The sequence below is a fragment of the Oxyura jamaicensis genome, chromosome Z (assembly GCF_011077185.1).
Source record: "Oxyura jamaicensis isolate SHBP4307 breed ruddy duck chromosome Z, BPBGC_Ojam_1.0, whole genome shotgun sequence".
Lineage (NCBI taxonomy): Eukaryota > Metazoa > Chordata > Aves > Anseriformes > Anatidae > Oxyura > Oxyura jamaicensis.
In genome coordinates this window covers 2,315,664-2,342,010 of record NC_048926.1, presented here as the reverse complement: position 1 = coordinate 2,342,010, position 26,347 = coordinate 2,315,664, and the positions used below count along the sequence as shown (strand labels likewise).

Sequence of the window (26,347 nt, the reverse complement as noted above, 5' to 3'; positions counted from 1 at the left end):
AAGAAAATGGAAACAAGCTGAGAGTGTGAGGAAAACATGACCAGTGCAGAAATGAGAACATTTTCTGCAGAAAAAGAACCCGAGTTTGAGAAATACTATAAAGAAACACAAATTCGATGTGCAAAGCCAAGGCAACCTGGAGCTGGATGTTAAAGTTTCTGACCATCCTGAAATACCATTGCTGGGCAAAGACTTCCATAGAATTTAATGCTTACTTACTGCTAAAAGATTTTGGAGTGCAAAAACAGTTCAAAGCTACGCGGTTTGTGCAACATGGTATAGATATAAAGCTGCACAAATACAAACCCCCAAGCAGATGTTAGGTTCCTTACAGGCACGTTCACCCCCAAGAAGATAAAGCACCTAAATCACTCTATCAAGGATGCAAGAGCTTGGTGTCACCAAAAACCTGCTTTGGTCATCACAGAATCACAGAATTGTAGGGGTTGAAGGGACCTCCAGAGATCATTGGGTCCAACCCCCATGGACAGGTTATGGTAACTGTCTTTCAGTTTTCACATGTGAACATTCCCAGTGCTTATCCTTTTCAATTAATTTGTCATTAAATTAATTTTAACACTTATAATAATGGATAAATGGTTAAAAGCTCTGTTATGAATAAATGCAAATCTCCAGCCTCTAAATGTTCGTAATTCTTAGGTGAATAAAGTAGGCCTCTCCACGTATCACCCAGGTTAGCTTTCCTTAACCATCCCTCATAACTTACACTATGTAACTTACAGTTACTACACTACAGTCTTTAAAAAAAAAAAAAAAAAAAAAAAGGAAAAGGCAAAACTATTCTGCTTTGTTTTCTTTCCTTCTATGCTATTTTATATGGAAAGTAACAGTGATTTGAGAATCAGAATTTCAGTCATTTGTGACATTAGGAAGGGACCTATATATGCAAGGCTGGATGTGAGGCTGTCTTTCAGGATGAAGTAAGCTTTGTATTAAGTTTCAGAGAAAGAAACGCTTTTTAAGATTTCTGGTAGCCTGGGGAAGCCATTTTCTCCACACTTTCAGCCTGTGAATTCAGCAGCCAGATTTTCACTTCAGCCAGCCTTCAGCTGCCACACCAGACGTGCCATCACAACAGAACTGATCCAAGCATTGCTGTCCCTGCTAGAGCCCCGAGCCGCTCCTCAGCCCTTTGCTTGAGCCTAGGTCTCCTTTTCCCTGGGTGCAGGCTGTAAGCCGAGTGCCACCCTGGTGCTGGGTGGTACCCTGTGTATTTCATAGCAGGGATGCAAGCTGGGTGTTGATACATTTCACAGTGATATTCCGCATTTTGGACCATTTCCCCAGAAAGACAGCAAAGCTCTGGTGCAATCCAGTGAGGAAGCAGTCGCGGTACGGCAGGTCACTGCGCGCTGCTGGCCCTGTCACCAGCAGGGCCGGGGCTCGCAGCCTGCTGGACACCCCCTGCCAGCTTCAGGGTGCAGCCGTTCACACCTGAGCTGGATAATGGTTCAACTGGCAACTGCAAGCTCACTGGAGCGACAGTTAGCTGAATGCAAGGAAATATTTCAGTCTTATTCAGGATTGAGAACAAAATAATGACAACTTGCTTTAGGCTAGAAAAGCACTAGCGTGCAAACTTTAACCTCATTTCGTGTCCACGTGTATTACAGTGCGATTAGGTATTTATTTATTACAAGCTAGGATTCACTTAAATGCAACTTTTTTTTTTTCCCCTTTTCCCTTGTATATATAGTAACAGGCAATCCAATGCAAAAAATAACAGTAAAACTAAGTCTACTTTGCAACTTATTTTTTTTTAAATCAGAGATCTAACAGCGTCATTAATTTTGCGGCGAGACCCCTGTGAACGACGCTAGGCGCTACACAATATGCACACGGATGCAGGGCGCCACCATCTACTGAGAAGCCCCACTGACAGCGCACTGACAGCGCACTCAGATTGCATCGCAGCGATTTTGCAGCCACCCGATACGTTCAGATAAATAACTGCTATAGGTTTCCGCCTGTCGAAATAGCACAACAGCAATGCTATCAAAAAGGCAGTTACACAGCTAACGCAATCTGAGGAGGAAGAAAGTTATCTGCCTAAGAAAACAGCACTCTAGCAGAGATGGGTAATGCAATATGCTAGACCTGCACAATGTAAATAGGGTAAAAAAAACACGCACACACGAAGGAAAAAAGGAAAGGCACGTCATATTGAAGTCTTAATCCAAGGAAACCTGATGAAATAAAGTGGAAATGTCACCTACAATAGCAAAGAAACAGACGATGGAAACACAGGCTGACAAAAAGCCTGCACAAACACAATCCTGTTAGTGGTTACGACAATGAATGGCTTTTCACGAGTCGTATCTTTCTGCCAGGAATGGGACACCTTGACACCTGAATTCTCAGAAGTGCGAGTTTCTTTATGATGAAGCTCAATGACTTTAAGCTCACAACTGCCTGCAGGCCCCTCGCTGGCTGAGCGAGCAGCGCACACAGTATGCAAAAGCTGCAAAAAGGCTGCTTAAAGGAGCTTTGGCTTGGGAATGACAGTCGCGATGCTTCAACAGTCTCCTTCCTAGCAAAACTCCAGAATTTGAAGCAGCGGAACTCACTCTGACTTCACACGTTCCCAGCTAGCTCTGACTGCCCCCTCAAGGTCATCTGCTCCCTTTGCCTCTGTGCGAGCCCGATCCCTGTCCCTCAGCCCAGCGCTGGAGGAAGAGCCAGAGGAATGCACAGCAAGCTCTGGGGACGATGCTCCGCTTACCAGGCACGGCTGTGTCACATTTGCGTTGCTGCAATTTATCCGGTGGGGACCACCCGCCCCGAGCTCTGGGGCTGAATGCTACCATATGGGTGAGAGGATACGGAGAGAAAAGGTGAGGATGAAGGTTGCTCAGGCAGCCTTATAAAGAATGGCCTTTCTTCACTTCCGAGCCTCACTGTAATTCTTCACATGGTTTTTTTTAAATTAATTTAACCCCCCCCCCCCCCCAAATAAAATTAGAAAACACAAAAGCTTGCAATTGTAATCAGCTTCTACCTTCGAGATGTGAGTATGACTTTAAAGCCAACTTTGTCTACAATGGAAAAACAAGGATAGACAGACTGCTGAACACCTGTCAAAAAGACAAAGGATACCAAATTAACCTCAGACAGACATTTTGCCATTCATTTTTTTCCACCAGGGACAATCAAGGAGGAAAAATTTGGTAAGTTGTCCCTGATCCATCAGCTGTGTCCACAGGAAAGTCTAGATGAATGGACAGCTTCAGTTCATTTTCCATCAGATTATTTCCAGCTAGCCTTATAGATGCTAAGGAGTACTTCAAGCGTTTATGTTTCTGGATATTCAGAAGCTAATGCAGCTATTATAAACTCCAGTGTGATGTACTCTTTTGTGTGGAATAGACAAGTTAGCACTCCAGGGAATTTCACCTTGATAACGTAATTTAACAGCACCCACAATTATAATGATATAAACTTCCCTTTCCTCTTTACAGGGGAATTTCTACAGCTAAATAGTTTCAAATCATTTACTTTATTTTTAGTTACTTTAAGAGAAGCATATGTATCTTGTTTGTATTAGCTCTGGGGAGCTTCCAAGAGAGCTGTCTGAATTTCCTGCGTTTTCAGCAGAAAATAAAACCTTCAACAACATAAACTTGCTTTGCCAAAGGAGTGGAAGCGTGGAGAGAATGAAGTGCATAAGAAAGCTGGTCTTACATTCATTGTACGAATGAATTCAAAGCCGATCGTTAAGCGACAGAAATCTTACCTTTGTCTATCTATTTTTGTATGTCAAACCCAGATAACTTTTGGCCATAATGTTAACTTGTGGGAGAGTAGATATTAAGTGAAAAAAAATGCAGGGCTTATATGGAATAGAACCTTAAAAATGAACCCAGCCAATTCTGATTACTGCTTAAAACTGGAAGTAGGGCTTAAAACTGGGAGCAAAGTTTGTTGCCGGACTCTTCACTAAATAAGCTTACCATCCTGACACTCACTATCATAGCTTTCCTGAATAACTGAACGAGGAGTGGATTTGCAGCACTCTTCCCATTTTGTCAAGCCAGCCCCTGTGCAACCTGCTAACGCAATGTTTCCCAAATAGATGCTTTCACCCCATATCAATGCAAAACACCAGGACAGCCTGCAACGAGTTTACGCCGGAAGAAATGCTGTGGTGGTGCATCCCATGCCAGCTACAACAGCCAGCGAGCAGCCTGCTTCAAGGAAAAACAGGGAGAAGGACACCTGCCAAGGTACAAAGTCCAACCACATCAGTACTTTGAAAATTCGTTTGCCGCAGGGTTTGACTTCAATACCCACGGAGAAAGACCATAGAAATTTGTTTCTGAGGACATGCATATATCCGAGCGACAATGCAACTTCATGGTACTGTGTTTATTATCTGGGCAGCCTATAGCTATGCCGTAACTCATCTCCTGGACACTTCTTCACCTTCACCTCTGCTTCATTCCAGGCACTTGCTGTCTTTCAAATTCCAGTCCAAAAACACTTTATGATGAACTACTTTAACTTATCAGGTTCCCAAATCGATTAGAAGTTTCTGCGAGACGCTAGCCTAAAATCCCTTAGCGTTTCAGTGGTTCTTGGTGATGCTTCACACGCTCATGCACTGTGCACGTGCTCCCTGCTCTCCGAGGATTTTACAGTTGGGAAGTCTGTTTGTTTTAATCCTCATACTGCGTGTCACTGCATGAAACTAGCAGTGGCATGGGAAGTTATTCTGATGAAACTGTTTGCCAGCTAACTGCCTCACTGAACGAAGGGTGAAGCACATTCACTGCCTTTATTGAGAGCATCTCTTCTGGCAGCACGGCAAAGCTTCAGGAGGAGGGACAGCTGGTGACACCACGCGCCAAACCCACCGTCTGGTTATTAGGGAGATGTGATCCACAGCTCTCAAGTCCTAGGGGAATGCAACGACTACTAAGCTGTTCTGTAGCTGGGGGCTTCTCCACTTTAAAAGGAAAGAAGAAGGAGCCATTTAGACCCAAAGGGATGACGAGGCACACGAGTGCAGGAGAAAGTCAGGCTTTGGCATTTGTGTTAGACCAGGATTCAGTATCACAACTGCAGGAGGTGTTTTATTCCAGAGGATGGGACTATGGACAGTCCTCCCAGCTTTGGCATTTCATCCCAACGACAATGTTCTTACTAAAAAAAAATGTTAAAACTGTGCATCTGTATTGCTCTCAAATCATGCTTGAAATAATAACAAAGTTTTCTTGCTATTGAAAGGAAACATACTCCGTACACCTTCTGTTTCTCCTTGAAACTAAGCAGTATTCCCTAGAGGTATGTGAAGATTTTGTTGAGTTTGACTGGTAGAACAGGAGAGGACACGTTCCACATGAAACCCTACCTCCACCATACAAAGGTAAGTAGATCATCATGATAGAGGTTTTAATTAACAGAGCCTGTCTATCTTGAGTAGAGTTCGCGGACTTGAAAGATGTCACTCCAATGAGAAAAGTTTCCGATTCTGGCACTCCACGTACAGCTTAGCTATAAAGTGTCACCAGCAAAACTGTTAGGAGGGGTTATGCAATGATCACTGCTACGTGAACTGGAACTCCGACACTTCCTAATTTGTTTTTAATTGCGTGGCAGGCCTTATATAATACTCACATAAAGTCTCACATTTTGGCATTTAATACGTAAGCGCTGCTTAATGAAATCTCTAGACCTGAAAGCTTGTTCCATAAGAATGATTTCTGACAAATGTCTTTGAAGCAAGTGATCCTCCGGAAAGGAACACACTTAACATTTTTTGCATCTTTACCTTCCGTGATATTCAGCCAGGTATAGAAGCCCTTATTTCAATCACCAAGAAGAATGACATGGAAAAATACTACATCTTGCAAAAAAAGACGGCAGACAGATCAATGTGCAACTTAATCCAAACAGTTTTCTTCACACTTTTCCTTCACACCTCCCAGGCTCTCCTCTGTCCAGGACTCCACAGTTACAGGAATGTAACTGATCCGCTATTTTCTTGTAGCCTCTTCATTTATGCATCATCTCTGGCTGTATTATCAACAGTTTTCCTGTTATTCTATTTGGCAGTGACAACTATGGCATTCATTGCAAAACGCACACACATCTAAGAGCGTGTTTCTAATGAAACAACTTCTGTTATTCAAAAAAATCACTCACTGCTACAGACCTATCTTTAATGTCTAAGCAATTTTAATTGAGAAAGTATAAAAACTGAACAAATATCAACCCCTCACTTAAGCTGTCCCTGAGCATTCTTGACTCTACTTAAGAGAAGAAACATCATGAAACATCATGACTGAGACTGTGGAATCCAAGTCCTCAAAAATGAACGCGGACTGCATCAAGTTTCCCGAAGTTTTCCCAGATAGCACATGCTTGACGAGGGATTACAGGGCAAGATGCCCAAACTGGTGTAAATAGGAATATGCTGCTTTACAACCATCATTTTGCCCCGGAGCTGAAGCTAAATCATGAGCAGTGCTTTTATGTCTTCTGATGTATTAGGATATAATAGCGTGGTTAGAAAAGTAATTCATATAAAAGTAATGAAAGAAAAGTAATTCATATACAGCTGTTTATGAAACTGCTTTACATGCATACTACGCTCATCCTAAATCTTTCAGTGTTATTAAATACTTCGAAAATTCAGGACGATAGATAAAGATGTAAGAAATCTATCCTATTAAGAGGAGAAGCCACACTGTTGGTCTTTGAAGTGGTTGGCAATCTAAAGAATCTAAAGGTAAGCTCTTTCCTAAGTTCTAACAGAGCATTTTTATGTTTTCCTCTTCTTGCCATCCCTTCAGAACTGGCCATGGCTTGTAACAGTACAATTTATTCAATGAAGTGTAAGATGGGTCTAAAAATCCTCTATATGTAAATTACAAGAACTGCTCTCAGAGATTAAATAAAATGCAAATAGGGAGGAGATGAGAAACAGCCTTTAGAGAGCTGGTAGTAGACAAAACAAATACATGGAGTGACTTTTGGATAAATGTTTTTACTATATTCCAACTTATTTTTAAAGTCCTTCCCCTGGATAAGGGTCCTGCATCAATTCTGATAAACACACAAGTTGATGAGTAGTGCCAAAACCCCCAGAAAATAATTCTAAGAGTCTGTGTACACAGCTACCCATTAAATAAATAAATAAAATTATCATCAACAGATGACTTTTTTTTCAAATGTTGAGGCAAAACACTCTTGCTAGAAATATGGAAAAAATGCATTATCCAACTAAAGAAAGTTTCCCGAAATATTTATGAAGACTTCTCTGTTCTAGGACGAAATTTAATTTTGTGCAGCCTGGTTCATTACACACAGCAGTGGCACACATAGGTAAGATGAGAGATAGCTGTGTTTGAAAGACAAAGAAGCACTTGTGTATGTTGTACATCTGTCCTGAAGTCAGTCAATTGTTCTATACCAAAGTCCTATAAGCTATCGCGATTGTTTACCTACAAATTAGGTAAAGTTTTCTAATGAACCCTAATGATCAGATAGAGCCCACTCCACCATGTGACAGCGAATCTTTGGTGAAAAAAAAATTAAATAAAGCTTTTTTCCCCAGGGAACGTGACAAGAGTCTTCCACGGTCCTGATACATCAAAAGCTTCACGTGGTAATGGGAAAATCTGCAATTATTTGTTCAGACCCCAATTTTTGTTTTTCTCTGCCTTGCATAAGCACCTAATTTTTTTCCAAGTGCTGTGAATAAGTTGCCAGTAAGCAATGTAAAACCTTGCCTTTAGGAACTGCAACAGACATTCCCCCTTTTCAGTTTATTTGGAGGGAAGATACGTAGTTGATACTTCCATTTCTGTTGCAAAGAAAAACTTAACTCTAACCTGCAGTGCTACAATCCATCTTCTATAGAATAGGAGGGTTGTTTTTTGTTATCCGTAAACCTTTTATTTAAGGTCAAGTATTTGGGTTAGTATGCACACACATGCTCAAGTGGAGCAGACTCTCTACATGCTGTACCACCTTTATATCAAGAAAAAACACAGCAGAACCCCGTATCTTTGAAGATGCCATATACTTCCGTGGCAGTCCACACATCACTCAGCTTTGGCTGAAGCCTAAATATGAACAAGAGCAGTTCTGGAAAAACCTTCACCACATTCCAGTAATGTATCTGAATGGCAATTAAAAAAGAAAATCTTACTCCTCTCAACTTTGTTTGAAAGTAGTACAGGCAATCACATCCATCTCCCAGCAGAGTATGGGATATGGATATAGCAGGCTTAAATAAAGGTAATCTATTAGAGCCTTTTCTCTTTATGAATGTTTTAAGATACTTCCCCGAAATGGTTTTATGTTTGTTATTTCACTGGCAGAAAAATGATGTAGAATGACTATATATTTTTTTTCCTTTTTAAAAACGTCTTTGCCCTTTAAAAAAGTTCGTTAGTTTTTACATAAATTAAGCGCACGTACAAAAAAAAAAAAAATACCACCTGTTGTTGCTTTAAAATTAAAGTTGCAGGGTTAAATCCTCCAAAGGCAGGTATCATGATAAAGACTGAAAACACAGGACTTCCCTTTGTCCAGTATCTGAGTAATTCTTCCTGTAATTAACCAATTCTGCAGAAAAAATCATGCTCACAAAATTAATTTTATATATGAGGTCTGTAAAAATGCTCCTCTTTCTCTTAGTTCCTAAACTACAAAGAAATGAGAAACTTCATGTGACTCACTGATTACATGAAAGAGAAGTTTATCTTTCCAATTATTTCTGTGAAAAGCATCAGGGTTACTTTACAATGACCAAAAACCAAACCAAAACAAAACAAAACCAGAGACTGTTCTAGATTTCAGTGGCTGTACCTTATTGACATCTGTTTTGACAGGTTTTTCACAAAGTTGGTTCACAGAGGATAAGAATCCTCCACTTCCAATAGGCACAAATGAAACTAAAATTCTCTGTTCTACATTTTTTTTTAATATTTCTTTCTTGGGGGGGGGTAATGAGGAAATCGGTTTTCAGCAAGCAGATTGTTCTGCTGCATGTGATGTTCTTTATGGGCAGCGGGAGAGGAACCAACCCAGGCAGGGTATTTTTGGTTTTGAATTTTTGCCTGTTTCAATGATTTTTCCTTCTCCAAACAATTTTTTTCCCCTCACTTGATACTAAGACCGTCTTTCCATCTTATCAACTCATTCCTTCTGAAGAATTCCACTTTCCTTCGGCCCATCATTTGGTCCCTGGGCCACCCACACTGCCAATTAACAGCAGTTAACTTGCACGACATTAAAGGGAATATTGCAGTACGCTGTCCAGGGGGACACTGCATCTCCAAGAAGATAAATTTTAAGTTGACGGGACCGTGGTTCTGTCACTTGGGACACAGCTGGAGGAAGTGTGGTTCTGTATATGTCAAAAAAGTCCCACTTTAAATGCCATATGCTTCAATTCAGGCAGACTTAAGTAGAAATTTGACAGATAAACAGTTTCATGCGTGGTTTCATCCATGGTCTGAATTGCACTATCGACGTCTTACTGTCTTTTACAAATAACTAATTTTTGACTTAAGTTCTCACATTTTCCTCCTCTGGCGGTATTTCACATTCCAGATCACAGATATCTGCAGTGAAGGAATCTGAAGAGGTCTGTTTTTTTTTTTTTTTTTTTTAAGATAGCTTTATAATTAACTTTAAAACAACAAAACAACATCATTCAATTAAAATACTCAAATAACTCAATGGTTAGCCTGTGTGTCCTGAATAAAACAAGAAGAAAAGTGGATGGAAATAGGAGGTGAACCATCAAAAAGTTCTAATGTTTTGCCAATATCTTGCACAGAAAAAAAAATATGTTGAGCATTTAGTACCAAACAGTCTGAAAGGGTTTGAACAGATTTCCTTCTGTGGCCATTTCCTTCACTTTATAAGGCTGCATGTTTAAAAAAAGAATGACTGAGATGTTTGTAACATATGGAAACATACTTCTGGTTTTTAAGCATTATGTTTTTCAATCAAAACCTTGCTTGAGGAACACTAAAAGTTTGTTTTACTACATTGTTGAAATACATCGAAGTTACAAAAATCAACTGTACTCTTTCCAAAAATGCTGTGCTTTGGAGAGCTACTGCACTGTTGGTTTTTTTTTTCCCTGTTTGTCTATGGATGCTTGACAAAGCCCAACCACACTGAACCATTGACTTCTCCTGAAAACCTCTGAACAAACCCACGCGTGTGAAGGACCGGGAGATGCACACACTACTGGTGGCTGAAGTTAGGCTTTTCCTGGAACTGATGAGGCCATCCACTGGCCTATTCCAAACACAGTTTGATTTACTTTTTGGCAGAAAACTGGCTGAAGACCATAACAACAAATAAAGATGCTTCTGAAGATTGGCTGTTACTTTCTTCATCCGAGCACTTCAAAATTCTTCATCAGTCTGAACTGAGAAAATGTTGTCTCACAAGGTAGTAATAAACAGTATTTACAGAAAGACTTGTGAAGTCTCTCTCCTACGGAAACATATTGTATCAACAGCTTATGCTGTGTCACAGTTCAGGCCCTTCTAAACTAGCAGAGAAGGGAAATAAGACAAAAGGTCTTGATGTTTGACCTTCCTCCCATGTGTGTAATGACTAAAACAACTGGCTTTTAGAAGACTGCTCGTATTCCTAATGTTGGACGTTCTTTCCACTTGTCAAATTCTGTTCTCTTGTCTCGTAGATCTGAAGAATGAACCATTTTTAATCGGATGATCGTAAGATGCTGCTGAAACCCTGACTATTCTAAAATCAATACAGATCATAGCCATTGATCCTTGGAAATTCTCAACACCCAGGAAAATAAGTGAAATAACACTTAATGCAGTCTGTGTATGCAACAGAAATACCAGACGAAACCTTCAAATGATACCAATGAGACTCCTGAATGACGAATGAAAAACATCTCTGTGAATCTGGAAATACCAATGTATTTGTCCAAAAGTCCTTCAACCACAAGCATATTATTAAAGACATGATCACACAAAGACGAACTGCAAAAAACACTCATCCTTTGTACTAATATTCTGAAGTTTAAACTGACTCAACTTCACTAATATTTTTAGCACAGGATTTTAAGATAGTTTGTTCTCTCTGTTTAAGGATAATTTATGCAGCCTTTCCTCAGGAAAGTCTCCTATTCATTTCCAGGGAAGAACTGACTAAGAAGTCAGACAGAACTGCAGAAATTTGCTATTACTAAATACGAGAGCTCGGTTTAGATTTGGGTTAGGTTGGTTATTTCAGTCTATTCTGAAAAGACTATTTTTTGATGGTGTAAAAATAGGGTTATTAGGTAAGAGAAATATTCTCTAAACTAAGATATACTTCATATGAAGGAGGGTTATGACTAATATTTAGAAAATGTATTTTTAGCCCTCTGGCTCAATAATGGACTGGAGACAGGCATACCCAAGAATAACCTGACATTGAAAAAGTCACTTCAGCTCATAAGCCATCAACTCAGATCAAAAAGAAGGTAATTTAGTACAAAGCAAAGTGATCTGCATACTAAATGCAGCTGAAATTCTTAGAATTCACATAGTGTATAAAAACATTATAATAGGATACTGGTTTACCATATACTACCTCAGTAAACAACAGCCTAAAAGGATTTTCTTGTATAATTGTATTTGAAAATTATTAAAATAGCCAAAGGATCCAAAAATTCACACAACATTGAAGTCACTCAGACTATTAACTATTGAACGGCTAATGCAATCTAAAAATCTTACCGAGTTACTTAGTGATATAAAACGGAGGCAAATATTTACAAAAATAGCTTTTAAGAGACCTAAGCAGTGTGCTTTTTGTGAAAAAGTTTGAGTTTTTAAAACATGTTACAAGAAAAGAAATTACCCTAGCTTTTCTTTTTCAATATTTGTCATATACGGACATATCTCAATTAGGAGTCTTAATTTAATTTGGTTAAAAAAAACTCCTGCCAATGGTATATTCAGTTCTACAGCTAAACAATTCATGCACATTTCAGATGTATGCAGCACTTACCGATAAGCAGTAGTTTTACAGACTACCAGCTAAACAATGTTAACTGCATCATACTAACTCTATTATGGCTGACCGGTTTATTTGGAAGTGGGTTTAATTTCATTTTTGCATCGTTACTGAAGTCATCAGATGATCCCAGGGAAGACTTCCTATTTCTTCACAATGGCACACATTTATTGGAAAACACTTATGCCTGGTGGCAGGGCTCTGCGTTAAACCACTCCTTTAGATAATTAAGAAAAAAAAAATAGAGCTGCAGCATATCCATGTAAGTAGAGAATGTACTGTAGGGACACCAAAACAACACAGTTCATGTTTACTGTTCAAATATTGTTCACACTGATGGTGTTTCCTACATGGTGGATAGGCAAAAACTTATTTGCACGTTATCCTTTGTCAAAATACGTCTGCATCACAAGACATCACAGCCTTAACTGAAATAACCAACCCTACCATGGAATAAAAAGCTTGGTTAGTACCCTGAAAGCAGCAGAACAGGATTTATATGACAATGTAATGGTAGACCAATATCACAGACAAAAAGATTTTAGTCTACGGGTGTTAACATTATGTATTTCTACAACATAATTTTGCTCTAGTTGTTTAGCAGAGCCATTACGACACTGCATATACTGAAAATAAGGCTTACTTCATCCTTTTGGATCAACGGTACTATCATCTTTCCTCCACTGTAATTTAACTAAATACAGAGAATGTGTAAGTTTTAGATTTGTTTCACTACATTTAAAAGACAGACAATACTGCAGTTCATAGACCATATTTTAACTACTTGTTAGTAACCCCAAATTTCTAGGATACCTTATTACTACAAGACAATTTCTTTCTAGGGAGTAAAATAGGAAATAGGGGAACCTTTTAACATCTACCCATGCATAGGAAGGTGACTAGTTCAGCACTCTGTTTGAGAAACTAAATGAATGACTATTTATGAAGTACTTGCAGCTTTGAATATAATCAACTGTAATAACAAGATACAAGTTACAGAAAAATTCTTTTTGTAGAAACCACTTTTGTAATACTGCTTTTTAATAACCCTCATAATGGCCGAATTAGAAGGACCCCAACTGAAGTCATTCATCCTACATAAAACAAACATTGCTTTTTCTTCTTAGCTTTGTTTTACAAGCTACATTATTTCCAGATGACGCTTGAGGGGCCTAAGAGTTTCAAGAATTAGATGCTTAAATAGACAGCTGCTTTCTATTTACCATATAAATCAAGGATAAATCAAAGAAGAATCTAAATATTGGACTTCATTTAGCCCATTATAGAGCACAAACTGAGCAGGAAAAGAAAAACGAAATTCAGAAATCTCATCACACAAAGGAAAAGTTTAATCCTCATTATTAGGATGAGAGAAAACCTAGCTGACATTCGCAGAATTCCAAGCCTCCATGTAACACTAGCTCTGCACAGCAGGTAGATTTAACTAGATTGGTAAGGAGCCAGGAAAAGAGTCAGCTCTGACTGGGAACTCTCACTGTAGCACCAGGCTTTGCTACTGCAGACTTCCATCGTACAATAAGCAGGGATTGAATTCTGGATCCCTGACATAAATTCAAAATTCTCCCTCTCTACCTCCCTCAACACAGTTAAGGAGAATCCCTCATTACCATGCAGCATACAGACTGTCCAAGTGCTCAAAAACCATACGCAATCCTATGAAATTCTTGAAAAGCAACAGTTTGGGCAGGTGGTAGCTCCAACGCCAGATCTGATGTGCTATTTTCTGATGGAAGTTAGCATGCCTCTAGGTTTCCTACTACATCTATTTGTATCATGATGTAACAGATGACATTAGGTTGTAATAAGATTACAAAGAAAAATCTCTGATATGTTTACCTATGTAATTTGTCTTCATTTGAATGGAAGGATGCAAAACACTCAATTCTTTTACTACACTTTTATTATTGGGTAAAAATCCTGGCAAATGTGCTTTCATTGAACGTAAGAAACCCATGAACAAACCTGAGTGGATTTTTCCCATTTCTTCAACACTGGAGATACTCGAGGACAAGGACAATTTGACAGAAGTGTAGTATTTCAAATTCAGTAATCATAACTATGAAAATAGAGCTCCCATCCTCCTCTCTTTCCTGCTCCTGAATTGCATCGTGTTGAGTACATTTTATCAGGGCTTTCTTCCGTAATGGACCAGGGAACTGCTCCAGGTCTTACTATTTTCTCTTTTAAAGTCCAGAAAACCTCAGCAACAACACTATAAAAGCCAACTGGGCCAGTTCCTTATTGTAGTTCAAAATAAAAATATAAAAATGTCTTTGCTGAATGAGATCTTGCTGCCACTTTTCTTTAGACAACTGACGATGCTTCAGAGTGAGCTAGAACACGAGTAATTTGGAAAAATTTGGAAAAAAAGCCATGCATAGAAATATACATTCTTTTCTCAAAATACAATAAACTTCTGCGGTTTTATTCTCCCCTAAAGTAATCTTTCTAACTGTTGTTCTTCTCCCCTCCTTCCCTACATCATAACAGTGGTAAAAGGGAAGAAATTCAGCAAATGATCTAAATCTCTGGACAGTGCTCACCCAGCAGTGCTCCATGAACTGCATTTCTCAGCTGTCTCCATCTTTAAGGGGATGGCTCTATGGAGAGTACCTTGGGTCCTTTCTTAGCTGCAGTACAGCTTGCAAGTAGTATGTAAAAAAAAGTCCCGAACTCGATGATCCTTGTGGGTCCCTTCCAACTTGGGATATTCTGTGAACTTATAAAACAGCCTTCAAGCACCAATATCTTCAAACACTAAATTCACACACGCACCAAAAAGTATCAGTACAGGCTGGGGGACGACCTGCTGGAGAGGAGCTCTGAGGAGAAGGCCCTGGGGGTCCTGGTAGACGACAGGTTGACCATGAGCCAGCAGTGTGCCCTGGTGGCCAAGAGTGCTAATGGGATCCTGGTGTGCATTAAAAGGAGCATGGCCAGCAGGTCAAGGGAGGTGATCCTCCCCCTTTACTCTGCCCTGGTCAGGCCTCACCTGGAGTACTGTGTCCAGTTCTGGGCTCCCCGGTACAAAAAAGACAGGGATCTCCTGGAAAGAGTGCAGCGGAGGGCCACAAAGATGATACGGGGCCTGGAGCATCTTCCCTATGAGGACAGGCTGAGAGACCTGGGTCTGTTCAGCCTGGAGAAGACTGAGAGGGGATCTCATCAATGTGTATAAACACCTGAGGCATGGGAGACAGAGGGATTTGGCTGACCTCTTTTCAGTGGTTTGTGGGGACAGGACAAGGGGTAACGGCCATAAAATGGAGCACAGGAAGTTCTGCACCGACACGTGAAAGAAATTCTTCAGGGTGAGGGTGACAGAGCACTGGGACAGGCTGCCCAGGGAGGTTGTGGAGTCTCCTTCTCTGGAGATATTCAAGGCCCGTCTGGACGCCTACCTGGGCAGCCTGCTCTAAGGCACCTGCTTTGGCAGGGGGGTTGGACCCAATGATCTTTTGAGGTCCCTTCCAACCCCTACAATTCGGTGATTCTGTGATATACATATATCCACACACATGGAAATATATGCATATGTGTGAACATATGCATAGTGCCCTTATATAAGACACGTGTAACACTTTCCTCTCAACAGCAGAGAGAGAACTGTGTTTGTCTAAAAAATTTAATGCTCTCTTTACTCAAAATCAACAGCCCCCTGAGACAATAGGCCACATATATTCCCTACACAAGGATTATAGCTGTAAATTAGTGTAAAAAATTCAGCCCTGCTATCTAGGCATCTGAAGAGGTCTGACAGTTGGTCGACTGAGACCCCAAGGGTGTCTCTGAGGCTAGTTTTGTAAGACACAGCCTGCAGCAGCAGTCCCAGCCTAGGGAGCCCTACACCCATACACCCAGCCCCAGGCACCCGCTGCAGCCCCTTGGCACTGCAGGCAGATGCTCAGCTGTGGCATTGTGAATTACAGAGGGTCATCTCATTGACAACAGCCTCCAAAACTGGGGAGTATGTTACATCCAGATCAGTTCATTGAGCTGGTTCACGTTCCCAGCACAAACGCGGAAGATGGACCAGTACAGCTTAGGTTGCTGCGGAGCCGCTCAAGCTACTGAAGACTATTTTGTGACAGGACGCAGAAGGAGGTAAGCTTGGATGGACAGATAATTAAAGCCATCACATACACCAAAGCAGCCTCCCTTTGGCTGGGAAGCCCACTAAAACCCCATAGCTTTTCAGGACAGATCAATAAAGTGCCACGAGACCAAAGGAGGAATTTGAACACAAAGCAACGTAATTGCTTAAGCTGGAACCTGGCATGACACCGGGGTTAATCACCTCTGAGAAATGCAGCCCCAAGAGCCTTATCAATCAAAACAATCAAATGTTTAATGCATCCAAAATATGCAGTCCTCACAACTGTGGCCCTACATCACCAGCTCCTATTGATCAAGAAGTGGACCCATGGGAAAGGGCCATTTACCACCTCAAATCCTCTCCGAGGTATCTGAAGTCTCAGGGGCATTCAGTTGTTCATGCTTACGCAGATGAAAGAGCTTTAAACAGCTTGTGTATCACCTTACAGGACAAACAGGCAGCATCTCCTACTCTAAACACAAACTAGGAGGGGAGGCTCTCACTGAGATGTTTCAGGTTCTAAAGCTGCTGCTAAGTTAAAGGTCAGACAGCAACGTCTGGGAGAGAAATCAGAGCCCATGGAATCACAGGTGGTGTGGGGAGAGCTTCATATGAATTAAGGCATCATAAGGCAGCGAAAATATACTTAAGTGCTTGAGAAACCTGGCTGTCTCTGAACAACAACATGATTCCAGTTTGTATGGTACGTGTCAGAAATATTAACTAAAAGATGCAGGATAAGGAACCTGGATAGCTGAATTTAAGTTACTGAACTTTTATATAATATAAATATATATATTTATATATAAATAAAATTCTCTTTTCAAGTACTTCTATGCTAGAGTACTATGATATGTGATGTATCAGACAAGCAAGTCACGTTATAGGTCTTAACACTCAAAATGAGACAGCTGTTACATTTTCATCCTCAAAAATTCAGAGTAACTGATCAATCAAAGCAACTTTTTTAGACAGTATTTTAGTGAAAGTTCAAGTGAGTACAAACCAAAGATTCTTTGGTAGTACAAAGATATTATTCACATCCTTGGAAGGAATCTTCTTTTTCTACTGAAGCTAGAGATTTTCCAGCAGCCACGCAATTAAATTACAAAATTGCTGCCTGTTTGTGGGTATTGGCTTAGTAAACTGAAGAGAGCTGGATGTATACACGCGTTCAGAACATACCAATTTGACCCGTGACTGCAGTACTCTCTCAAAGGCTCACTGGGATTGTTTTCAACCAGCTTAGGTATTTCAACGTACTGCAGACGCCCAAGCCCTGTTCTTAAAAATAATGTTTTCAACTGTACGATTGAAATATCCTGCAATATAAATGGCTTGCAAATTGCAAGCTGACAGGGTACAGTAAGTCTCTGAGCTATGAATAGTTGCGGTTTTGTTTTGCCATTTGTAAGTGCAAATTTTTTTTTTTTTTTAAAAAAAGAAGTTTCAGACATGACATCATTCGTGCAGGTTCCTGTATTTTGGTGTCGGTGGTTACTTCGTTGTCACACATTTGGATAAATCTTTGCAGATTCAGGGATGCACCGCTTCTATTTTGAAGCACCTTCTAAAACACCGAGTTCAGTACTCACATAATCAGGAAGTGGAGAGTCACTGGAATCAAGGGAACCTCTTAAGGACTGCGTGGCTTGCTCCAACACCTTGTTGTGTTTTTTAGACAACAAAGAGAATAAACTGGAGAGGAAAAAAGGGGAAAAAAAAAAAAAGAATTAAAATAAATTCACATATTTATATCACAAATAATTAGATCACCTAGTCAGAAGAGATGCATTGCTGTATACACAGGTCTGAACACACACATTTTAAAAATGCAATACACAATAGCTGTGTGTACATATACACGTAAATAAAAAAAACATCTGGACTAAGCAACAACAGAATTTGAATTCGAGATATTCTAAAAAAGGAAACGATGTGAAGAAGATCCTGTGTTCATGGTTAAGTTCTTAAAAGTCAAACTTTAACAGAATGAATGGTATACGTACAGTTTTAGTTCATAACTGGTGTGCATTCATTAAAAAACAATTTCCAAGCATAGCATCTCATGCAATGTATTAATCTTCCTTAATAATCTTGAGTATTTTTCATTTCAATAGCCTAATTGCTCAGCACAGGAAGAATCCAAGCACATGACAGAAGCTTTGGTTATTTGGAGGCTGAGATATCACTAGTACATCCTCTTTTCAACTTGGTTTTAGTTCAAGTCAAGGGATAGAGCATGACGTTAGCTTCATAAACACTTTTCAACTTGGTTTTAGTTCAAGTCAAGGGATAGAGCATTACGTTAGCTTCATAAACAATCTGGGAAATCTGAGGTCCATATGCATACAAAGATTTTCTTCATGCATTTTGAAAAAAACTGGCAGTTTTTTAAATCTAATTTCTATTCGTTTGACGAAGCTAGCAATCCTAAATCATTAAAAATCTTTTGCAGCTGTGCGTGTACTTTAAGACGTCGTAAGATAGAACTGAATATTCAAGAGCAAATACGTGCTGCGGCGCTTCACAAATACAAAGCAGGGCAGGGCACTCCTGTTGCAACCCCATGTTTTAAATAGGGTTTGGGGAAGCTGGCAGGTGCATTTATAAAACAGCAAGGCCACGCAAAAATAAAAGCTACAGAATTCACTGACTGAAATAACGGGGCTAGACGGATTGGTTTGTTGGACGACAAAGACCAGCACATGTGGGATTCAGGGAACACCTCTGTGCACATGGATGCGCGTAGCAGACGGTATCATTTCACGTATATGGAGAATATAACTCAACTGCAAAGGTGCACGAGACCTGAAAGCAGCAGAAGCAGTGGACAAGGGATGGTGGCTAGTGCTTAGCAGCTTCAAGGAGTCGGATACTTCTGTAAAACTGCAGGATACCTACAACACTCTTGTCAATTTAGAGATAACCCCTAGAGACAGAGACCTAAACGGATGAAACTACCTTGTAAATTTGGAAAGGAGATGGCTCCAAGTGGGTTCATCCCATGGCTATCAAGAGATGGTACAATACAAGCAGCAAAAAAACATTGATATCAAATCCTTTGCAGCCTTAAGAGTAGATTCCCCGACTATCAGTGCTTGTCCCCTCGTTGCAAGCCAAGAGTTTCAGGAAAAAGTTTTTTTCAGCACTTTCCCCAGTTGCAAGGAATTAGTTACGCTTTCTCAAGCCCAAATCTTACAACTTGAGAACAAACCCCACTATTTTCCTACACCTCTGCAGTCAGGTATTTCCTAGAACAGATTAACAGTTTACGTTTGAGGACAACCTTCGCTGCCTTTAAGACAACTAATTAACCCCCACGGGAGCCCTTGGCTACGTTGTACCATCCTCAAAGTTCAGCCAGGGTCTGCCAATGAAAGGAGAAACAGGTTGGGAAGCATTTAGAGTTTTTATGATAACGCAATACATTTGTTGTCACGGGAAGTGCAATTCTGTTTTTTCATTCATGCCGTCCAACAAAGCCTTGCCAAGCTATGCAATTCCTGGGGCAAATGTCAACCGTCCACTAATTCACAGTCTTTAGTCAAAAGCACCTGTTAAACAGGGAAAAAGCAATACAGAAATAAGATATATTAACGGGATTTCCAGGATTTTCCTTTCAGCCACTGTATCCACAGACTGAAAACTTTGTTCAAATTAAAATTTGAACAGAAGGCCAAGCAGCATCCGGGCTTGCATAAGAAACAGCGTGGCCAGCAGGGCCAGGGAAGTGATTGTCCCCCTGTACTCGGCTCTGGTGAGGCCGCACCTCGAGTACTGCGTTCAGTTTTGGGCCCCTCGCTACAAGAAGGACATGGAGGTGCTTGAGCGAGTCCAGAGAAGGGCTACGAAGCTGGTGAAGGGTCTGGAGAACAAGGCTTACGAGGAGCGGCTGAGGGAGCTGGGACTGTTCAGCCTGGAGAAGAGGAGGCTCAGGGGTGACCTTATTGCACTCTACAGGTACCTGAAGGGAGGCTGTAGCGAGGTGGGGCTTGGTCTGTTCTCCCACGTGCCTGGTGACAGGACGAGGGGGAATGGGCTAAAGTTGCGCCAGGGGAGGTTTAGGTTGGATCTTAGGAAGAACTTCTTTCCTGAAAGGGTTGTTAGTCACTGGAACGGGCTGCCCAGGGAAGTGGTTGGGTCACCATCCCTGGAGGTCTTTAAAAGACGTTTAGATGTAGAGCTTAGGGATATGGTTTAGTGGAGGACTTGTTAGCATTAGGTCAGAGGTTGGACCGGGTGATCTTGGAGGTCTCTTCCAACCTGGACTATTCTGTGATTCTGTAAAATTTGGGTTTGCAGGCTGGTCCTTTGCCTGAAAACAGCAGTGCTACTTTGAGAATCACTGGTAGTTTTGAAGGCTCAGATTTCAGAGATGCTGCCATCAGCACCATCTAGTGCTGCGGAGACAGAACAATCGGTTAAAGCCAACCTGGCGATGCTTATTGGGGGGGGGGCAGAAAGTACAGGTTAAATCTGGTGCCTGCTTCAGACAGATTCCACAAAGAGGAAGATAGAAATCGGATGGAATAGCATTTCCCACAGGTAGCTTTCTTTCCCCGCAACCCCCCCCCCAACCCCAATAAATAAACCATTTTGGCTCTAAAGGAAATATAAATCAAAGAATTGGGATCAGATTTTGAGAAGCGTGTTTATTCAGTACATCTGAGGAGGAGAACGCGCAGAGATGAGTCTTCTGCATGGAAGCAGGACAGCAAAGAGCAAATTTATTTTCTCTGGCGGAATGGAGAGAAATGGGGAAAAAGGGAGAAAGAAAAAGGGTAGAATATTTCTTGGTAAACTTCTTTTTTTTTAAATTAAAGCAGACTGCTTGCTTATTGCATAAGCAAGCCCTCGGTAACTGATTTCTATTTCTGAATCAGCACCGAGGGGTTAAGCTCTGTTATACGTTGCCTTTGGCACTGGGGCTTCCCCTTGCAAAGTTTTGCTTTCCTGCCACAGCTCATCACCTTTGCACCTGTGCTGCAACATTTCTTTGTGGGACTGTTGCCCAGACCACCAATACTCAGGTTTTAAAAAAATACCGGTTTTCTTCACAGATCCGTTGTCCTTTCCAGGGCACAGTCCCTTCGAGGAGTCAAACTGACACAGCAGTATGAGGGCAGGGACACGTAGGCAGGAACTTGCCATACCGAGAAGGAAAACATAGCACAGAACTACGCCCAGAGAGCACGAGAGGAACTGCAAACCCTCAAAGAGCTCCAAAGAAATGGGTACAGCTCGAGAGAAAACAATGAAGGCCAAATACCGTGATTATTCACTGAACTCGGATCTCCAAAGGAAGCGGCGCTGCCAAGATGGGTGTAAACTTCACCACCACTTACAATTCCTCTATCTGTGGCTCTGAAAAGCTCCTTGACAAATATGAACTTTGTTTTGGAAGTATCAGAATAGATTTAGTTGCAATCCCCAAATCATTTCATGAAATCTAGCTCATGGAGGTCTTTTATCGTAGACGAATGTTGCCTTCTAAAGGAGGTGCTTGGTTTTTGAGGTAGTCACATCTTCAGCGTCTCTAAGGTTTTAGGGGCTATTTTTGATTTTTGAGTCATGAATAATGCTATTAAAAATAGAAACGATGTTTTACTTAATGTCAAAGCTGTTTCCACCCTGCTCTAGGGTACACGAGACTAGTGACAATTCACGCACAGGTGGAAATTAAGGCTGGCTCCCAAATTCCCCTCACGTGTCTTTGTCACACTTCTTTTTTTGCAGCACTCCTACCGGGTATGCATATTTTTCAATTTGATCTTTCAAGCCATGTGGTCGTGGAGGGCAGCCTCCACAGATTGACGGGAACACCGAGTTTTATAGCAGAATACTTCTCCTGTTTGTTTTTTCATTGCCTGTCAGAGAGGCTGTGGACCTGGACAGCTCTTTGATCTCACCCAGTCCAGACAATTTATACTAATGATAAATTACAATGAAAATGAGTTAGTACCCCAACCCAACTCTCACTCACAGAAGTGCTTATGGACCAACGTTTAGCAAAGGAAATAACAGGTAGATGAAACAGCAGCTGGCATCTATTCCAGATCGTCAAATCATACCACGGATGAGCTGAACCAGTGAGGATGACTCAAGTCGGAACGACAATCTCAAGGTCTTGTACTTCTGATTTTTAGGAATTACAAAAGTGCTGGTTCCTTAACTCCTTCTATAAAGATGACACGTCCCTTTTTAATTTAACACAAGGCTGAACCTCAACCAATAAAGAAACGATTGCAGACTGAATGGTAATGGTTGCTCCAACGCAAGTCATTTCATCACGTGCTATTTGCACACGCAATAAAATTCAAACCAGCAATATACGAACTTGAGGCTTTCAAAAAAGCCAACCCCAAACAGCACGTGGATCCCCAAAAACGCCAAGAATGGGAACTCATTTGACAACTTTCCTCTTGGTCCACCAAAAGTCACAAGCCAACAATCAAGGAAAAATCCTAAATTTCCTAATTTTCAGCAGATTGAAACGGTTTACAAACTACGCCTCTCATGTACAAAAAAAATGAATGCGTAAAGGACTTTTTTAAACAGTTTAAAAAAAGGTAAGGGAATTAAGATTAGAAGTTGAAAGTAAATCCGAAGACAGTAATTGCCAAAAAATGGCACGAGAAAAAAGACAAAATCTGTGACTAGATTTTAAAATGATTTTTTTGGGGGGCCCTTTGTTAAATAGTCAATTATTGCTTCATTAGCACAATGGACCTCAAAAGAATAATGAAAAAAAGGTGGGTGGGGAAATGTGTCCCATAGCTCTTTACATTTTATCAAGGAAAACTGGTCATACTCATTCAAAATGGTCATACTCACTCAAAATGGTAAGCAAATGTTTTTCAGCAAACCAGTGCTGCTACAAAACAGCTAATAAAGGCAGACAGTTAAGTAGACTGACCTGATAACTCCTACGTACCGAAGAAAAATATTCCAGGAAGCTTCTCTACAAGGTCATTCTTGTTGACTGTCCATCAGTCTTGGAGCTTTCTCAAAGCGCCATGTAATAAGAAGGAGAGGTACTGATGTACCTTATTTTAAGCAAGTAAATGGGATGACCCAAGGTAATTACGTGCCAGTTAATCCAGAGCATAGCGACGGAACGACTATCACGAGATTCATTCAGAAGAAACCTTGCCAAGCTCGCTCAATTCTTTAAAATGAGACTAGGAATAAAATTATACAAGACAGTACTCCTGTGGTAACAGGGTTCTAGATGTCGTTTACACGTCTTCGTTCCACATGGGACTTTTTTATTAAGAGACAAGAATGGCAAAAAGCAACATGAAATGCATTAAATGAACAGGAAGTCAGAACAGTCTGCAAAATGCTCACATTTCAATCTTGAATTACGTTTTCCTAGGAGGAGTAAGCATTAATTTATTAAGCCAGAAAATACACCGCTCGGTGAAACACTCAAGCAAATGAATTACTTAATACACTTGAGAAAAAATAAGAGAGTGATTTGACCAAAACACAAAAATACGCACGTGGAGAAAAGTTAACAGAGGTCCCTTTGGTCTGTGCTACGTTGGAGGACAGATGACACAATCAAAATAGTCTCTTCTGGACCTTAAGACTACGTGCATTTAGCTAACGCTCTACACATGCTACAGCAGAAGAGATGGAAGGAATACTCCAGCACAACTTCCACACGTTAGTGTATTTTTTTTTCACATTACTAGTTCTGATGAAAGATCAGGCGACAAATCCTCTTGCGAGACACTTCACTTCACTGTAGGTGTGGGTTTTGTAGCCCTAAAAAGAAATCCCTACAAGGAATACGGGTAAAACTGAACAATTTATCTCCAAAAATAGATGCTTGTATCAGCATGCTGACACATCAGTACTGTTACAGGCAAGAGTAATACGTCTGTCACTTGTGCCCTCTTTTGCAATTAAGACAGCAATGATTGAGGAAAATACTCAATTTCATAAACCCGCAGCAAATTTTGAGGACGTTTAGCTGTGCAGTGACGTTTGTTTGGCATACGGACAGGAAAATTTATGTCAGAGATTACCCACCTGATGGCCCGGGGTCACAACACTCCAGAGCTCCCACTGCTCAGAAATGTGAGACCTCTACGTGAACCAAAACTGGGGAAGGTTTGAAAGACACGCTGTCCAAAAGGTGTATTTTCAATGCAGCATTTTAGGTATTCTGGAAGGAGATAACCTGAAAAAATACTGTTGGGGAAAAAAAAGAGACGCAACTTGGGGGAAAAGTCGAGAACAACCTTTTAGGCTGAAAAGTCAGGAGGAGTCAGGCATGAGGACAGTGAAGGTGGGGAACGAGGAAAAAGCTCTAGGGAATCTGGGGGTTGCAATGATACATGCTGCACAGGCAGAAATAAAAGACCGGAGGAAACTTGAATGGTATCCTGCTATGAGCAGCAATGGTAGGAAAAAGTAGGAGACAAAAGATTCAGGAGGAAAGACACAAACCTCAATACTCTCTAAGCGTTGAGTTAAGCTCAGACTGATACGATGGTGCAGAGGAAGAAAAAGAAACCTTCTCAAGGAGAAAAATTTTCCATTACCTGAATGTTTGAAATTATTCTATATGTTCCAAGTGCAGAGTTACTTGAGAACTAAAGCACTGCTCAAAATCTTTACTTGAAGCTTGGAATTCCAGACATTCTTCTGTACCTTCTCACTCTCCTAGTTCAGAAGTAGACTGTAAATAAACTGAACAGCACACAAAACCCTTTCTGGTGATGGAGAAACAGTTCCGTGGATCAAAACAGTTGATGATGAATGTTCTCAGGCATGTCAGCAAAAGCTCTGAGCTGTTCCTTCTCATACACGTGCCAAAAGTATTATTGTTCTCAATTTTAAAGAATTAAATGTAAGTCATAAACACTGAAACCTCGTGTTATGTAAAAAAAATAACGTTGAAATGCCTGAAATCTCCTGCAGGGCAGGGTACTTCGTGGAGGTGCCGCTCGGTGCCGCAGAGGAGCCGGGCTCAGAGCAGGGGGAAGCAGGCACCGCTCTTATTCATCCTAACGCCTGGCACATTTAGGCTCCCAGGTATGAGAAGCTGACTGATTAAGACGTCAAATCACTAGGCAGAAAGCAGTAACGTACTTCGTACCTTTCTAATCTTGTAAAACTGAAGCATAACATGGAATTTCTGCTGAAAAACTCTCTGCTACGCTTACCATTAGGTCCATCTGACTCGTGGCGATGAAGCAAAGGCAATAACCTTAGGGTGTGCAACCTCCACAGAGGTCTTCTATGCAAGTGAGATGACTTCTACAGTCATCACCGATCGACTTATTCACCAACGAGTGCTTAAAGGACCAAGAAATGAAAAGCACTTTTTGGTAGCAAAGGGTCTGTCCATTTTAGACCGGTATCGCCATGTACTGACGCTCAGCTCAGTGATCAGACTTTTGATGACTTGTCCAGTGCCGTCTCAAAAATATAAAGCTTGTGTCCCTTTGGAAATGCCCTGTGTGCCTCAGGTGCCTAATTCTGGGCAAATCCCAAAGCACCGCAAATGATTTTAATGAGATACTGGTAAACGAAAGATTTCCATCCTGTCTTCAACGGCAAGCACGGCAGACCACTCTTTTAATTCTACAGTCCTAAACTTGCTCGTAATAAATGAAGTACTTCAAGATATCTTCAGTTCACGGCAAGAGCTTCTCATTAATTTTCAAGAGTGCATTTGTATCTGCCACTGCTTACAAGTGAGCGGAGATCTACAGCTGATGTGCTCGAAAGGCATTACGAATTCTGCCTCCCAGAGGAAGGAAGAAGAAATTTTCTTCTTAAGAAAAGCTTGTGACAGAAGTATGTAAGCAAATTCAGAAGCAGCTTAATAAAATTAATGGAGGTTTTGCACTAACAAACAGGATTTCCTGCTCGAATGGAATCAGAAAGACAAAAGAGACTAGAAGAAACATGGAAGCAAGGAATCTGATCTGGTGAGACACAAGTAAATATTTACAGAAGGAAGCCCGGAATTTAATTGGGAAATGTCTTTTTCAACTGAAGGCCTAAATTAATGTTCGTGGCCACTTTCCAATGACTGCTCCTATCACTAGAGGAGGAACGGAAAGCAGCAAAACCTTCCTCTGTGTATGGGTACAGATAATCTCATTCCTCTTTTGCGTGGCATGCCAAACAGCATCCTTGTAGTTCTACTTAAAGGCAAGGGCAAGGATGAGGAGCACT

General features: G+C 40.8%; 1 protein-coding gene across 4 annotated transcripts in view; it reads right to left on the bottom strand.

Moving 5' to 3' along the window:
* DYM (dymeclin) overlaps positions 1-26,347 on the bottom strand; it is a 176,066-nt gene that overhangs the window by 46,522 nt on the left and 103,197 nt on the right. For all 4 annotated transcript variants that reach the window (XM_035309185.1, XM_035309186.1, XM_035309184.1 and 1 more), the window contains one exon: positions 17,740-17,842. In XM_035309185.1, coding sequence (XP_035165076.1) covers positions 17,740-17,842 — 103 coding nt within the window. The remainder of the gene's footprint in view (positions 1-17,739; positions 17,843-26,347) is intronic.